This window comes from Mobula hypostoma, chromosome 8 (genome assembly GCF_963921235.1).
Source record: "Mobula hypostoma chromosome 8, sMobHyp1.1, whole genome shotgun sequence".
In the NCBI taxonomy this organism is placed as follows: domain Eukaryota; kingdom Metazoa; phylum Chordata; class Chondrichthyes; order Myliobatiformes; family Myliobatidae; genus Mobula; species Mobula hypostoma.
The window spans coordinates 152,180,630-152,199,043 of NC_086104.1; the positions used below are offsets into that span (position 1 = coordinate 152,180,630).

General features: G+C 41.5%; 1 protein-coding gene across 3 annotated transcripts in view; it reads right to left on the reverse strand.

The window, feature by feature from the left end:
- Positions 1–1,287: 1,287 nt before the first annotated feature.
- hk2 (hexokinase 2) overlaps positions 1,288–18,414 on the reverse strand; it is a 184,339-nt gene continuing 167,212 nt past the window's right edge. For 2 of the 3 annotated variants that reach the window (XM_063057077.1, XM_063057075.1), the window contains exons 14-18: positions 18,308–18,407; positions 16,647–16,830; positions 14,015–14,170; positions 12,019–12,252; positions 1,288–6,672 (exon numbers count right to left, since the gene is read on the reverse strand). In XM_063057077.1, coding sequence (XP_062913147.1) covers positions 6,528–6,672; positions 12,019–12,252; positions 14,015–14,170; positions 16,647–16,830; positions 18,308–18,407 — 819 coding nt within the window. In that variant the 3' untranslated portion in view covers positions 1,288–6,527. The remainder of the gene's footprint in view (positions 6,673–12,018; positions 12,253–14,014; positions 14,171–16,646; positions 16,831–18,307; positions 18,408–18,414) is intronic. The other variant, XM_063057076.1, reaches the window with a different exon arrangement.

The following is an 18,414-nucleotide window of genomic DNA, read 5'->3' on the forward strand; positions in this document are numbered from 1 at the left end:
AAATATATACTTTAAATGAGTAGTGCAAAATAGAAATTATAAAGTAGTGAGGTTCCTGGGTTCATTCAGAAATTAGATGGCAGAAGGGAAGAAGCTGTTCCTGAATCGTTGAGTGTGTGCTTTCAGGCTCCTGTACCTCCTTCCTGATGGTAGCCATGAGAAGAGGGCATGTCCTGGGTGATGGGTTCCTTAATGATGGATGCCCCCTTTTTGAGGCATCACTCCTTGAAGATGTCCTAGATACTACAGAGACTAGTGCCCATGATGGAGATCACTGAGTTTACAAGTCTCTGCAGCTTATTTCGAACCCACCCCCACCCTCTCCCATACCAGACAGTGATGCAGCAAGTTAGAATGCTCTCCACGGGACATCTGTAGAAATTTGCAAGTGTCTTTGGTGACATACAAAATCTCCTAAAACTCCTAAAGAGATAAAGCCACTGTTGTGCCTTCTTTGTAGCTTCATCAATACGTTAGGCCCAGGATAGATCCTCAAAGATATTGACACCAAGGAACCTGAAATTGCTCACTCTTTCCACCTCTGATCCCTCAATGAAAACTGGTGTGTGTTCCCTCAACTTATCCTTTCTGAAGTCCACAATCAACTCCTTGGTCTTACTGAGTGCAAAGTCATCGCTATCTCTGGGATCTAAATGCACACTGTGGTTCTTAGATTAAAACGGTTTCCACTTCAAAAAACAACTTCTCTGTAATACAGCACTTTAGGATTTACTCTGAAATATGCCCAGTAAATACCATAAGATACAGGAGCAGTCCATCAAGCCTTCTCTGCCATTCGGCCATGGCTGATTTATTTTCCTTCTGATCCCCGATATAGTTGGTTCTCTAATCGGGTGGCAAAGAATATTCCTCGCTGCAGTATCTCAAACTGCCTTTAGTGCTCTTAAAGTCGGACTTGGTTAAATAGCATGGCAGTGTGGTGGTTAGCAGAACACTTTACACTACCAGCGACCCGGGTTCAATTCCCACTGCCACTTGGGGAGAACGTAGAAACTCCTTACGTGATCATGGGGGTTTCCTCCGGGTGCTCCAGTTTCCTCCCACAGTCCCAAGACACACTGGTTGATCGGTTAATAGGTCATTGTAAATTGTCCCGTGATTATAATAGGATTAAATTGGGGGATTGCTGGGCAGCACGGCTTGAAAGGGCAGGCTGTATGTCAATTAAATATATGAATGAACATCTTCAGTATGTTGTGATCTGCTACAATGAAACTGATGACAAGAGACAACAGTGTGATTTTTTTAAATGGGAAATATATTTAATTTGCATCTAAACATTAATCCAGCAGAGAGTAAAAACTCAGTTTACAGTAATAGCAGCCTTGGAAACTGTGCATGTCCTATATAAAAATAACAGACTTGCTCTATTGCATTAGTAATCAAAATAAATAAACGTTAATAAATATTAATGTTGCGTAATGACACACAGTACAGTATCATGATTTTTCATGCATAGGTCGAGTCTATTGCATAATTTCCAGCTGGTTTGTATTGTGACTCCACACTCAGAGCTCCCGAAACAACACCCACATCTGGGATGCAATCGTTTATTGCTTTTACAGAAGCTGTGCAATGGATGTGGTTTAAGTGTGCCAGGAAGGAGCAGTTATTTTGTGAAAGCATCTGTTATTGGTAATGAAATATAACAAAGATTTGGGTTTTTAAAAAAAACATTTTAGAATTGCTACATTATAGGTCTATTCACATCGGTTTGATTTACAAATAAAAAATCCAGCAGTTTCATTAAAATATTAAAGATGAGAAATTCTGCAGATGCTGGAAGTCCAAAGCAACGCACACACACAAAATGCTGGAGGAACTCAGTAGGTCCGGCAGCATCTATGGAAACGAACAACCAGTCGATGTTTCGGGCTGAGACCATTCTTCAGGACTGGAAAGGAAAGGGAAAGGAGGATAGCTCAAAGGTGATAGGTGAAGCCAGATGGATAGGAAAGGGTAAAAGTGATAGGAGATCAGGTATGATTGTAATGAACAACGGACCAGGTTTAAAGATAAAATGGTCTATTTCTATTTTTCTGTGTCTATTTTACTTCAGATGTACATTCTATAAGTGTAGAAGACAAATGTGGTGACACAACTGATTTCAGTAATATAATCCCATTTTGATCAATATCAGTCAAAAGTTAACACATAGAGCTGAGTGTGGGAGTTGCTATCAAGTTCAAGACAAAAGTGTGTGTTCAATGGGAAACTTTTAAGTAGACCCGATAAACCTTGTTTCAGGTGAAATCAGTTCAAATCCAATGGTCAAATTTTATAAATTAATTAGCACTAAAGAAAGAACAGTGAATCAAAGTTAAAATCAGATTAGACAATGATCAAATCACAATGATATGAAAGGTAATTAGTCCTTGGGAGGTCTTTCATAATATCATTCTGTGCCCAATATCTCAGAAATAAGAGGTCCTGTTTGACTGTGAAGGGAGCTTGGTGAGTGGGACCAGAAGTCTCCACCCTTCACTCTCCCCCCACCTCAACTTGCTTCATCTGCCTCTAATTTAATTCTCTCTTTGCCTGCCTCCGTCTCTCATTTACCTGCCACTCTCTGCAAACTCCACCCCTGTTCCCTTTCACTTCCTGACACAACCTTCCTGTCATCTTGCAGCCCTCTCGATCCCACCAATCACCTCATACTCCTCTCTCGTCATTCCCCTTCTCTTTATATTGGCCGTCTCGTCTCTTCACTCTCAGTCCTGATGAACGGTTTCGACACCAAATGTCGACAATTCTTCACTTCCCCCCTCCCCCACCAACAATTACTGCTTGATCTATTGAGTTCCTTCAGTAAATTGTTCCTTCACCAGCATCTTTGGTCTCAATGTCTCTTGAAAAAATAAACTTGCCTTTTCTTTCTACCAAAGTGGATGACCAATGCCTTCCACAACAATTGTATCAATGGTACAATTCCAAATCTATGAGTACAATCCCAAATACAATTCCCTTCCTGTTCTTTTACAGAATAGTGCACCACTAAATTTAAAATCTCCAGCATCCACTCAATTCAAGAAACTTATTGATTTTTGCCTTTGTTTCTTTCCCTGTATTAGACTCAAATGTCACATAAGCAGTGGTTAGGAATGCAATTGAAACAATACATTTAGGGCAGTAATACTTCCTCCAAGAGGTTTAAAAGGTATGAAATGACTCTCAAAACCTGATTTTCCATTTGCAGGTCAGGCAGCATCTCAGAGGTTTTCAACCTGGGGTCCACGACCACTTTGCTTGACGGCAGGTGTCTATGGCATAAAAAAAGATTGGGAGCTCCTGATCTATGGAGAGGACTAAAGAGTCAATACTTCAGACTGAGACTCTTCATCAGGATGTACTGAGGAAGGGTTTTGGCCCAAAACGTCGACTCTTTATTCCTCTCCTTCAATGCTGCCTGACCTGCTCAGTTCCTCCAGCATTTTGTGTGAGTTACTCTGGATTTCCAGCATCTGCAGAATCTCTTATGTTTCTGCTTCCCTTCTGTTACTTTCCTGTAGAATGAATACTGAAAAGGTGAATTTTGTATTCCTCTTCAGCATTCAGTTCGTGTAACCAGAGAAGGCGGTACTGTTTCAATCAAAAAATGACAAAGACAAATTACCAGCCATCTGCAAAACGTGCTTAAACACAATGAACAAATCCTTAGAGCAAAATAATATTAAAGAGTAAAAGTACCTTAAGAAGGATGTTCAGTGGTGGAAGACCTAATGACTTTTCTCATCATACATGGACAAGCTGGAGTGCATTTCATATGACAAGTTTCACTTTCATCTTTTGAACAATCTTTGGTTTGAAATAATTGAAATGGTGGTGACACATATACAGATGTTCCTTCAGGAGCAAGATTACTGAGCAGTAGGTCAGGAAGGAAAGCTAAGTAACCAAGGGTGGAAAAGGCCTGACAGGCTTTGATCTCCAATGCAATCCAATGTATCAAGTTAATGTTTAGACTTCACTCACTCCACCTTTGACCAGCCACTTTTTATACAGATGGGAACATAGCATGAATCTCAGCAATGCCTACTGTACACTAGTGCAATCTAACTGCTTCTTCATTAGTTACAGCACAGTAGGTTATTGTGGTTGTGCAGGCCAATTTGTGGAGAGAAGCTCAAGAGAAGTTTGACAATAATAGGAGGCTGAACTTAATCATCTGTATGAACCAACGGATTTTGGAAATAACTCGGAAAATGTGTGGCTCGGGTAGTTGATGGTTGCGTTGCCATTGCTCTCTGATCCTGGTAATCCATCTGCAAATGTTTCGGCACCACACGGAACATTTCGTTAGTGTGCTGTTCACTTGTGGTGTGTCCTCCGAGTGCTTGGCTTTTATATACTTACCAATCAGTTGAGTGGTTGTCATTATGGAAACTCAATAGTGACATAGGGAGAGGGTCTCGTCACTGATTGGTTGCATGGCGAACTCTGTACGTTGTCTGGAATTTTGCCCGCATTGGCTTATAAATATAATTGAGTATCCATAATGATGACCAATCAACTGATTGATAAGTGTATAAAAGCCAACCATTCAGAGGAGACACATCACAAGGGAATAGCACACTGATGATGTCTCCTCATATGGTGACGAAATGTTTGCAAATGATTTGCCAAGGTCAGAGAACAACTCCACCCAACCACCAACAGATATTGTTTCTTATATAAATGGAGAACATCTCCTATCCCACTTGTATTAAATAAATATACCAAGGTTCCTCGGACAGACAAACTGACCAAGGTTGAATCGTTATCTAATCAACTATCCCCAGTAACCTACATCTACTTTGTACCCATAACCAGCACCAGATTTAAAAAAAAACAAAATGTAATTGGTTGGAATTGTTATCAAGTTTTCACAAGAATGTAATGACAGCATGTTTCCCATGCAGGTAGTATTGTGTGTGCTGAGTTACTACATACAGACTGAATTTTACTTAAATAACAGTGTACAAACTTAACAGAGTTTACACCAAGCTCAACAAAAGCTGGTTCCAGTGATAATATTTCTGTACCATACTTCATACATCTCCTGTGCAAAGAATTAACGACGATTTTGCTTCGGTATAAAAATACATGTATACTTTTTCTAATTTAAAAAAACACAGGTCACTGAATTTCAAAGATGCTTTCAATATATCACCAAATATCAAAAGTTAATTGGTCACAATGGTAGAAACCAATTCAATGTGGAAGCCTTGCATAGCTGGGACACCCTTTGGACCCAGAAATAATCCACTAGAATTGAAAAGATGCAATCCTCAAATTCTACAAGTGATTCAGTGGTAACCCATTGCATGCACAAGCACAATCTAAGTACCTCCACATTAGCTGCAGTTCCATGGAAGTGTACTGTGGTTGTAATAGAGAAGCTGAAATTTGAGCCAAGCTGATGGTGATGCTAACTTGATTCTCCATAAAAATGTTCTGCACATTCTTGAGATATAAGTAATATTTTAAATAGTGCTCATCCCCGTTATTTACAGATTTGTACCAACTTTACAAATATGCTTGAACTTTTAACCTTACCCAACCGAAAATGTTGGGGTGTCACAGAAAATTTCTTTGTCCCCACCATTTTTTGCATGGTGGCATATTCAAAAGTGTGTGAGTCGTTAACTTTGTAAACCTGTACAAAATTAAGGTGACCTACACAAGTCAGTCGGTGCAATATTAATCACTCTTGCTGTCAAAAGTATAAACTTTCTCACTGCCTATGAAGTTAATGGCCCATGACAGCTGAGGTCCAAACTTAACGGCAACTTCAGATCTCTTCTGTGGCTCTTGCTTCCATGAATGGCATATAGACACAGCAAAGTCAGAGCCAAGTGGGCAAATACTCAATTCAATTTGTTAATGTAAACAGATGAGAATGGGACACATCTAGGAGATTAGCTACCAGTCTTCTCTGGCCCAACGACATAGGAGATAGATTGCAACTTGAGAGCATGTTCACAAAAGCTTCCTAATCTACTGAATCTGTAGATGGCATATTTACATTCACAACAAATGTGTATCAGCAGGAACTACAAAACAACTTTTTATTTTAAATTTCTGAAATAAACTACCTTAGTGATATTCTTCACCTCCAGTATTAACTTACCTTTTTAATCACACTTCACAACACCTTTTCCCTTCCCTAACAAGTGCAGATCTGAAATATTAATAACCTATTTACAAAATTAGTTCAGTTCTGTTAAAAATAGCAACTGCAATGTCATAGTCATGTTCAGCTCCTCACAGCAAAGAGATGGCGACAGGTCACATTGGAATCAGTATCAACATCTTGGTCGAGGTTAGGCATGGGAGGTAGCAACTTCCATTCGGCATCCTTCATATCTGGGCAAATGAGGAGAACACCAGCAATCACAATCCCATTCTGAAATCCGGAGAAGTTGCACATCTCAAATGCGCTCGGTAATATTTTAAGAGACGTGGGCCAGGTAGAGGAGGGGAGGTCCCTAATGCGGATGGAAGAGAAAGTGTTGCAGTATTTACTTTTAGTGTTGGCCGGCCTCTCGGATGCGACAGGCGACTGCAGTGATCAGAGCCGCTCCCTTGCCACTGCCATCCTCTGACTGCAGGAACTTCACCTGGCACCTGGGGGACAGGCATTCAACCGTCTCATGCATTATCGTGGAGAAGCTGCAAGCAAGAAAAGGAAAACAATTATACAAGGATCTGGAAGACGAAGATTAAAGATAAATAGGGCCAGGCATTTCAAATCCATCTGCACTGATATATGCCTTTTATGATGCATTAAATAGCTAAGTTTAATCTGGTTCCTTTTGCCCCAATCCACAGAATACAACCGAACAACAACTAAATTATGGAGTAGCTACTCAAACATACACCACTTAGAGACCAAGCATGGGGGGGGGGGGGGTTGCACGGTTGATCCCATATGACATGACATGCCTTTATTCAATCCAAAAACAGGTTTCAAAGCCAAAGAATACTTTATACTTTATTGGTGCCAAACAATTGATACTAGAACGTACCATCGTCACAGCGATATTTGATTCCGCACTTCCCGCTCCCTGGATTACAAATCGATAGTAAATATTAGAAATTTAAATTATAAATCATAAATAGAAAATAGAAAAATGGCAAGTAAGGTAGTGCAAAAAAACCGAGAGGCAGGTATTTGAAGGGTACGGCCCAGAACCGGGTCAGGAAGTTGAAGAATATTTTCAATCTTGAAGCGATAAAAACTAATGAAAGTAAAACCAGCAATATAACAAGTCCAATTCAATTCAATTCAAGTTTAATTGTCATTCAACCATACATGAACACAGTCAGTCAAGACAGTGTCACCCTGGGGCCAAGATGCAAAACACTGTACCAGCAATCAGGTGGCACATAGAAGATAGCAAGCACATTAAGATATCTGTAAGATACAGCCACGCAAAAAGTATATAGTCCAGACCCGAGCCATGAACGCCACAGAAATCTGCAGTCGACCAAAATACAGCTTGTCTTCAGCCGAGCAAACACTTGGGGGAGAGCATCAACTCCCCCCTGGGTGGTGCGCCACCCACCCCCAGTGGTGCACACCGGCTCTGACGCCTCTCTCCTTGCAGCCGTAAACAGGCGACACCACGGATCGAGGCTTATGTCCTCGTTATGACCGAGGCCGCACAGCGCACACAGACCCACCACCCCACCCCCGTCTACCCCGACTCTCTGCCAATAAATCAGTGAGCTGGACTTGCGGCATTCCACATTAACAATGTCCAAAAGGGCTTGTGATCACAAGAAAAACGACCAAGACGGTCGCTCGCTATTGGACTATACGCCTCTTTCGGGTCAGGCAGCAACACCATGCACAGTCCCTTCATCTTCTTTGCCAGTGAGCAACTCACTGATGGGGTAGACCTGCAGTACTGAATGACCAGCAGGATCTTGCTGTCATAAAAAATGCACTTTAAAAGGACCCCATAGAAGCTGCTGCAATCAAATGCGGCTTAACGTATTAAACATACTTTGAGCTTTCTTCAAGGTAATTAAGCTAATTTAAACAGGCTTAAGTGAAGTTAAAGAATTTTAGATGTAAGTATGTGTGCTTAAGCGTTCAAAAGAAAAGTTATCACCCCAGCTCACTCACTAGTTCTAACTGAACTCCCAAAAGCAAAAGCATGAATATGTAACTAAAGCTTTTCACTTCTACCAAGCCCTCACCCACACGATAACTACCATAGTAAACATGCAACACAAAATACAACAGATAGAAAACAGATACATTGCCCCTACAAATTGCATGGTATAAAGTTAGTGACTGTCTTGCGTGCAAAGAAATAGAGTAAAATAGAGAAGAATTACAGCAAACAGGTTGCACTCATATCTCAAATGCTTATAGGCATCTGTTAATCTCGTGAGACAATGGATTTGCGCCTTGGAAGGTTTCCAGGGTGCAGGCCTGGGCAAGGTTGCATGGAAGACCGGCAGTTGCCCATGCTGCAAGTCTCCCCTCTCCATGCCACCGATGTTGTCCAAGGGAAGGGCACTAGGGCCGATACAGCTTGGCACCGGTGTCGTCGCAGAGCAATGTGTGGTTAAGTGCCTTGCTCAAGGACACAACACGCTGCCTCAGCTGAGGCTCGAACTAATGACCTTCAGATCACCAGACCGACGCCTTAACCACTTGGCCACGCGCCAACACATATCTCAAATGACCTTTTTGGAAAATGAATTGTGATCGAGAACGTCATTTAAATCATTAAGCCTCTCACTTGTGAAACAGCCATTTAGAGAGCGAGGCTATGTCATTACAAGAAAAACTATGCTGGTCTTAACAACAAGAGGAATTGATTATAGAAGCAGGGACATCTTACTGCAATTATACAGGTCCTTGGCGAAACCACACTTGTAAGCAGATTGACCTTATTTTCAGAGGATCAATATTCCTACTGTGGAGGGAGTTCAGAGAAATATTAGCAGACTGATTCCAAGAATGGTGGGGTGAATGTATGAAGAGAAATTTAGGTTTCTGTTCTCCAGAGAATGGAGACTTGAAAGAGAATCTCACATAAGCCTACAAAAATCCAACAGGGCTGTACGTGTTAGAAGCAGGAAGGATATTTCTGATGGCTGGGAAAATCCAGAATATCACAGACATATAGAATATCATGAAATTTGTTGTTTTGTGGCAGCAGTACAGTGCATGGCATAAAAAATATAAATTACGATAAGAAATATATATATTTTTAATTAAATTAAATTAGTAGTGCCAAAAAAGAGCAATAACAGTGAGGTAATGTTCATGGGTTGGTCCATTGTCCTTTCAGAAATCTAACGGTGGGTGGGTAGAAGCTGTTCCTAAAACGTTGAGTAGGAGTTGCACACCTGGAAGCAGGGTTCACAGTTTAAGGATAAGGAATAAGCCATTTAGGACTAGGGTGAGAAAATTCTTGAATGCTCATCCTCTGGGATTCTTTTCCACAGAAAGCAGTTGACATTACATGATTAAAGATATCCGAGAAGGAGCTGAATATTTTTCTTCATGCTACGGAGATCAAGGGAGAAAGCTGGAACAGCACGGTGAATTTGGGTGATCAGTCAAAATCATAACGAATAGCCTAACAGACGAAGGGCTAAATGGCCTACTTCTACTTCTATTTAGAGCAGGGGTTCCAAACCCTTTTTATGCCATGGACCAATACCATTAAGTAAGTGGTCTGTGGACCCCAAGTTGGGAATCCCTGACTGGAGCATAAGAACAGAATTAGGCCATTCAGCCTATTAAGTCTGCTCTCCCATTCCATCAAGACTGATTTATTGTCCCTTGCAACCCCATTGTCCTGTCTTCACCGTGTAACCTTTGACACCCTTACCAATAAAGAACCTATCAAACTCCACTTTAGATATACCCAGTGACTTGGCCTCCACAGCCATCTGTAGCAATGGATTCCACAGATACATCACCCTCTGGATAAAGAAATTCCTCCTCATCTCTATTCTAAAGGGACGTCCCACTATTCTGAGGATGTGCCTTGTGGTCCTAGGCTCTCCCACTATTGGAAACACCCTCTCCACATCAACTGTATCTCGGCCTTTTAGTTATGATCTTTCTATGCTTTCTTTTCCACTTGGACTTTTGTCTCAGACATACTATATATGTTTTAAATTGTACCAAATGTCTCTCAAACAAAATCAAAAAACAATAGAAACAAGTAATCATTTGCTTTCAATTTCAGGCTTATTTCATACCTCACCCCAACACCAAATGGATAACACAGATTCAGATACAGATTTATTTATCACAAGTACAGCAAAACAGTGAAACGTGTCACTTGTATCAGCAACCAACACACCCGAGGACATGCTAAGGGGTAGCCGGCAAGTGTCACCACACATTTCAGCGCCAACATAGCCTGCCCATGATGTTCGGCCAAACAACACAGATCCTAACAAAACAGAACATAACACACCACAATGCAACAACAGCAAAACAAGTTGCATTCCTTCCTCCCACCCACCCACCCACATACTGTACACAATCCTCCATTCCCAGGACAGTCCGTCTTCACCCTCCTGCAGACCTGTGGACTTGCAGACTTGGAGCTAAACTTCTGATCGACCTTCAAACTTTTTTATTCGCCTCTTCACTTTGCAGCTCTGATTTTTGTTGTGGGTAACAGTTATCCACACTGGTTCAGGAGCCTGATGGTTGAAGGGTAGTAACTGTTCCTGATCCTGAGGGTGTGGGACATAAAGCTCCTGTACCTCCTTCCTAATATAATCTCAATGATATCCTTGCTCTGATTCTGGAAGCATCTTGTTTGATATTCAAAAATACTCATTTAAGATCACTACCCCCACATGTAAGTTTCTTTTTGGTCTTCAATCAAAAAATACAAAAGAATCCATGAAAAACCACACACAGAGTCTGCCAAAGAACCAATGTGCAAAAGACAAACTATGAAAGTACTAAAGAAGGTAAATAATTAATACTGAGAACGTGAGTTGTAGAGTCCCTGAAAGTGAGTCTGTAAGTTGTGAAATCAATTCAGCATTGTGGTGAGTGATGTGCATTTAATATTTCAGTTATGTTTGAGTAATCTTGTATATATAATATTGTTTGATTAGGCATTCTTGTTTGTTTAAATAATTAATTACAGGTTATATGTATAAATACGTGAATTGAATAGGTCATTACATTACCACGTGAAATGCGTGCCCCACTTAAAGTAATCACGAAGTTAGACCCATTTTTCAGACTCCTGTGTCTTCAATTGAATTAGCTTACTGTTACAAAACAGAAAAATTTTCTTGGCCATTCAAGTTTTCAAAGGATTAATAGATTATCCAGTTACCCAGAGGATCAAATGTAATGATTCATGTTTATGTCATCATCTAAGCAACAAGTACATGCCAACCATTTGACATAAAAAAAGAATCTAAATTGGGATATCAGAAATTTAGAACATCCCTCATGCACCTTCAGGAAGTGCTGGAGATTGTGGCCAATATTAATGGAAGTTCCAATGTTAGTGTTGAAAAAAAAAATCTGTGGAACAAGTAGATCCTGAGTTGAGGAACGGGGTAGATGGTAACACACACATAGAACGCTAGGGAATCTCAGCAGGCCAGCCAGCATCTACGGAAAGGAGTAAACAGTCGACATTTTGGACCAAGACCTTTCTTCAGGACTGAGAAGGAATGGGGAAGGTACCAGAATAAAAAGGAGGGAGGAGGGGAAGGAGGTTAGCTGGAAGGTGAATGTGAAGCCAAGTGGGTGGGAAAGGTCAAGGACTGGAGAAGAAAGAATGTTTTAGAAGAGGAGAGTGGACCATAGGGAAAAGGGAAGGAGGAGGAGACCCAGGGGGAAGTAACAGGCAGGTGAGAAGAAGTAAAATGTCAGAGTGGGAAATAGAGGAAGTGGGGTGGAAGAAATTGTTCACCGGAAGAAGTAAATATTCATGCATATTTGGCCATCTGTGACCGAGACTATCAAGAAACACGTACACAAAGACCTCCAAGATAACTTACTGTGGATGCAGTTTGTACAACGTCCCGTCCAGTCCAACAGTGACCTTGAGGGTGTCCAGGTTACGGTTCTCCCTGATCTTGTCAACGATAGCCGCCAATCCAGCACCACAGAGCTGAGCTGCTCGACGGGAGACCACCCCACACACCTCCTTAACAATGATGCTGTCATCGCAGGTGCTCTGGAGACCCAGCTGCTGCAGGATGGTCCGGACCTGAAGCAATGCCAGTCGGTCGCTGCAAATGGCAGGAAGGCAAAGAGAAGGCATTAAGTGGCATGAGAGACTAGTGTGGTGGTGCATTTGTATGAAGAATAACAATATGAAGAGTAATAATTTCATATTAAGGGCCTAGAAAGAAGCAACATATGAAGCTAAATGTTACAGTTCAATCTGTATTGCTATAGATTAATAATTCCGTAAGAACATAAGAAATAGGAGCAGGAGTTGGCCATATGGCCCATCGAGCCTGCCCCGCCATTCAATAAGATCATGGCTGACCTGGCTGTGAACTCAGCTCTATCTACCTACCTCTCCCCGATAACCATTCATTCCCCTGCAATGCAAAAATCTATTTAACTATGCCTTAGATATATTTAATGAGGTATCTCCTTTGCTTCCTTGGGCAGGGAATTCCACAGATTCACTCATCTCTGGAGAAAGCAGTTTCTCCTCACCTTCATCCTAAATCTATTCCCCCTGAATCTTGAGGCTACGTCTCCTAGTTCTAGTCTCACAGACAAGTGGAAACAACTTTCCTGCCTTAATCTTATCTGTTCGCTTCATCATTTTATAAGAATGCGTCTAAAAGACTCCCTCGCATTATTCTGAATTCTAAGAGTGTAGCCACAGTTGACTCAGTCTCTCCAACCATAATCAATAACTCAATCATAAAGAAAAGGGGCCGCACGGTAGTGTAGTGGTTAGCACAACGCCTTACAGTACAGGCGACCCAGGTTCATTTCCTGCCACAGTCTGTAAGGAGTTTGTATGCTCTCCCTGTGACGGTGTGAGTTTCCTCCCACAGTCCAAAGATGAACCGGTTGGTAGGTTAATTGGTCGTTTTAAATTGTCCTGTGATTAGGCAAGGATTAAATCAGGGGAGTGCTGGGTGGCATGGCTCAGAGGACTGGAAGGGCCTATTCTGCACTGTATCTCAATAACGAGTCACAAACTTGCACTAATCTCAAGGGATAAATCTGAAAGTCAAAGCAGTTACTTCATAAGTTGATTAAACCTTGGATGGACAAAAGTGTGTCTCTGTATCTCTAAAGTATTTTCTTTAGTTCATCTTGAAATGATGGAAGATGTTTTTTAAATTAATGTAACACACTCAAAAATGCTTGGAGGAACTCAGAAGGCCGGGGAGCAGCTGTGGAAAAGAGTAACCAGTCAACATTTCAGGCTGAGACCCTTCATCAGTCCTGATACTCAAGAACACCCAACTTGTATCAAGTTACGTGATCTCAGCTGGTCAGGAGTGGGGACAGGGAGTAAGAGTTGATATCTGTATTTGTGCAAAATATTTTGACGTACGTTCCTGGTCCTAACTACTATAAGTAGAACCTGGCAATGTTCATCTCATCTACTTATCACTTTCTGCTTCAACCTCATCTGTTCAAAACATAATCTGCCAGCATTAATATTCATACCATTGTCGTCCTCATGGCTGAATTTTAGGAATTCAACCAGTGGTGATAAAAATTAAGGAACAAGCAATCTGCTTGAGGCTCTCAGGGAATCCCAAAGGAATTTGACTGAAAATGGTGATAATTCATTTCCTGCCACAGTTGCTGCCAAACCCACTGAGTTTGTCCAACTGCCGCAGTATCTCGTCTCACCCTAATGGTTCCTTTACCTTAAGCTCCCTAATCAAATCTAGGTCATTACATAACACTCAATTACCGTTCCCCTAGTGAGCTCAAATAATGGTGAAGGTGATACTTGGTTGGCGATGGTGCACTTTGTGGTGATGAGACCATTGTTCACCTGCTACATACCTCTCGATCTGAGACAGGAATTTGGTTTCAAAGATGCCTCGTGTCTTGAGCCTTTCTGAGATCCTCCCTCGAAACAGCAGACCTTGTTTTGTGAAATTGATGAGGATGTTACGGACAATCTCCCCTAAATACATCCCACTGATCATCTTTTCATAACTGGAGAATCAAGCAAAATCATATAAATATTAATATCTCCAAAAAAGTTCAAAGCAAATTCATTATCAAAGTATGTATGTCACCATATACTACCCTGAGATTCATTTTCTTGCCAATATTCATAGTAGAGCAAAGAAATACAACAGAATCAATGAAGAACTACACACATAGACTAATAAACAATGTGCCAAATCATACAAATTGTGCAAATACAAAAAATATAATAAATAAATTCATTCATTCATTTTGAGCCGTGTTATATGACATGGGCGATCATTGACTTGACCGTGACTATTTCTGCCAAATATTTCCTCAGAAGTTGTCTGCCATTGCCTTCTTCTGGGCAGTGCCTTTACAAGACAGGTGACCTCAGTTAGTATCAATACTCTTCACAGATTGTCTGTGGTCACATAACAAGGACTTGCGATATGCACCAGCTGCTTATACGACCTGCTCCCATGGGTTCACATGACCCTGATTGGGGGGGGGGGGCTAAGAAGGTGCTACACTTTGCCCAAGGGTGACTACAGGCTAGAGGAGGGAAGCAGCACCTTACACCTCCTTTGGTAGAGACATATTTCTACCGCGCCACACTAATAAATAAATAGATAGATAAAATAAATAGACAGATAAATACATATTGAGAACGTGAATTGTAGAATCCTTGAAAGTGAGTCCATAGGTGGTGGAATCAGTTCAGTGTTGATGTGAGTGAGGTTATCCACACTGATTCAGGATAACTGTTGAATAAAATTCTGCCTAAATTGTCTTTTAAATGCATGGCTCCTTTCCATTCCCCTGTTTATTCCTCAGGGGGGCAGCTTGCCAAACAGAAAGCATCACCATTGTCAGCAGGTTTGCATAACGATGTTGGCATTGGTCCTCAGTGAGAGATTGTCCTCAAGTTCAGAGAAAAGCAGGCAAAATGTTACAATGAATAAAAGCAAGAAAATTGATCAGCCAAGGTCACACTGTTAGTTGGCAACAAATAGGTCTGTTAGGTACAAGAGGCTAGAAGATGGTGAATTCTGAAGACAGGGGAAAGAATCCACAGTCTGTGTTGAGGACTCCCAGCCAAAGAAATGGGAACAGAGAGGAAGGTAATGAAGGAAAGCTTAACATTTGTGTCGAGTTTGGAATTACCAATATCAATATTCATAAGTACTGTTTATACTGTCAATCTGTGAATTCACAAATAATGAACAAAAGTGTTATCAAACTAGAGTGGACAGCCATCATCATTGATCCTAACACCCAATACTATACTTCTCATTTCTGTGGCCCCTCAGAGCACTGCACTCGAATTTTGGTCCAAGCAATTGTGAAGCAATTGACAGCTTGCCATTTTAAAATCTTCTCTCATTTTCCTTCATTCCAGAGCCTTTAAAACAGATCGGGAGGACATTCTGTAACCAGAGGGTGAGAAATCTGTGGGAGTCATTGCCACAGATGGCTGTGAAGGCTAAGTCATTGGGTATATTTAAAGTGGAGGTAGATAGGTTCTTGATTAATAAGGGTGTCAAAGATTACGGGAATGGCAGAGCAGACTCAATCAGCTGAATGGTCTAATTCTGCTCCTGTGTCTTATGGTCTTACAGCATCACTGTGACGGAGGGCGCTCGGGAGATGCACTCTGTACACATGTGCATTTACACACATACACAAACATCGCCTTGTCGTTCTGCTGTCGCTGTGAGTGCACTTTATTGTCTTTCCCCGACTATATTCTTATAATGAGTTGGCTTTACGTTACCTTTCTGGCCAAACACTTCAGAATATTCCATTCCTTTAGCGATGGGGATGTATAAATGTGTATATATAGTTTGTATACTGTATATTTTGTAATAGGATTGTAATTTCATTGTGTGGTGCATCATACTCTAATTCAAGTAGTGTCTCAAGTTAGCTTTGTGGGTAAATAAAGATGGTATGTCCTAGTACCTACAACATGGGGGGCTTCGCTCTCAGTTGGGGGAGAGAGAGATCGAGCTGCCTGGAGTTCACACTGGACATAGTAAGTAGCTATAATTGTGTTCTCCGGTAGATACCTTCCCGTAAATATTGTCAGTATTCTTTTTGTTATTTTCACTCATTTTTGTAAGCTGGGTTTGTGACGTACAGAATAAACACCCTTGCACTAAAGTGCTAAGCCACTCCAGCCATTTTTTCCCTTGGGTCGAAACACACATATTGTTACAATCAAAATCCATGTAACCATTCTTCATTTAAGAGAAGCTGGCTGTACCAATGGATAACGGAACCCAGCCATTTAACATCCACATATTCCATGGCTTTCAGTAACTTACTGAATGGTAACCAGGAATCTTGACTCGGCCATCTACACCCATGTCCCCTCCCAACCATGCTGAAGCAGCTGATTTCCCTTATTGTCATAGCGCTCCAGTTTAACTATTGTCCCGCCAGCAACATAGTTGGTTTCAGAAGTTTATACCACCAGAAAATCACCATACAATACCTCTGCCTCCCAGGATTCAGTGAAAGCTTATCCACTTCCATGTCAAATTCAGTCCTGATGTCGTCTAGGCAACCATTGTCACCAAATGCTCCCCACTCCGTATTAATGCACATCCTCCCTTCATCTCCTTCAACCATCTCCACGTTCCTCATTTCCTCTATGTAACAGGCATTGCACCCTGTTCCTGCAGAGATGAAAAGACACATTATGTGAACCAAGTTCAGATACAAAGGATGGGCTTCAGAGTGGTATGAAGCAGGGGTTCCCAACCTGGGATCCACGGACCCGTTGATTAATGGTGGGGGTCCATGGAATGAAAAGGTTGGGAACCCCTGGACTCAAGTGCAGAGATGGAAGAATTAGGGAAGCTGACATTAGAATAACCAAGACCACAGGTGGCCAAAAGGCAAAAGTCAACAGATGACAGATTTCCCTCCCCAAAGTTTATTTTACAACAACCTGGTAGTTTCACAGCCACTGTAGTTGAAAACAAACCAAAACTGCTCATAGACTAAGCCCGGGGGTGACTCTGTATGACGTGCTTCAAATAATGATGTTCCAAAGTTCAAAAGAGTACGTTCGATCCTTTATTAAGAAACCAGCAAAGACAAACAATCTTGCAGCGATACAAAACTAGTAAAACTAAAACTAGCAATATAACAAAATAAGAGGACTAATAATGATATATTAAAGCAATCTAGTAGTAGTGGTCAACAAAACAAGTTACCCCTATGGCTCACCCTAGACTAAATTGAACTAACAATGAAGAGTGAATACATAACTATTCTCATTCGCTTCTACCACCCCCAACCCACGTGACAGACTACCCATAATAAACGTGCAACACAAAATACAGTACAGACATACATGTTGTTGAAAATGTTTATGCTCAGCTTATTTGTTTTCTTGGGCTTAAATTGCCCACTTGCTCAAGTGCAATCGTAGCTTATTCCTTGAGTTTCTGGAATGGTGGCCCGGTGCAACTTGTTGTGTTTGATGCTGAGGGGTATTTGGTCACAAGCCTTGCAGGATATTCAACTTAACTTCATTGGCAACGCTGGTTGGACAGTATGTGTACGCCTCCCATGTAGGAGTGGCACAGGTATAACACTATCAACTAGTACAACAGAACTTATCTCACAGACAGATTTGAAACACAAAAGGGTGCTGATAGAAACATAGAAAACCTAGAGCACAATACAGGCCTTTCAGCCCACAATGCTGTGCCGAACATGTACTTACTTTAGAAGTTACCTAGAGTTACCCACAGCCCTCTATTTTTCTAAGCTCCGTGTACCTATCCAGGAGTCTCTTAAAAGACCCTGTCGTATCTGCCTCCACCTCCGTCGCCGGCAGCCCATTCCACGCACTCACACTCTCTGTGTAAAAAACTTACCCCTGACATCTCATCTGTACCTGCTTCCAAGCACCTTAAAACTGTGCCCTCTCGTGTTAGCCATTTCAGCCCTGGGAAGAAGCCTCTGACTATCCACACGATCAATGCCTCTCAATATCTCATACACCTCTGTCAGGTGACCTCTCAGGAGAACCACTGGGGTGGCACGACAGCATAGCGGTTAGCGTAACACTATCACAGTGCCAGCGACCCAGGTTCAATTCCCGTCAAAGTCTGTAAGGAGTTTACCTCGTCAAGTACTCACCTACAATGAGACCAACTTCGCATTGGGGATCATCATAGCCACAGGACATCATTGTTCCGACCGTGTCATTAACAATTGCCACAACATCCAAGTCAAACTCCTGAATT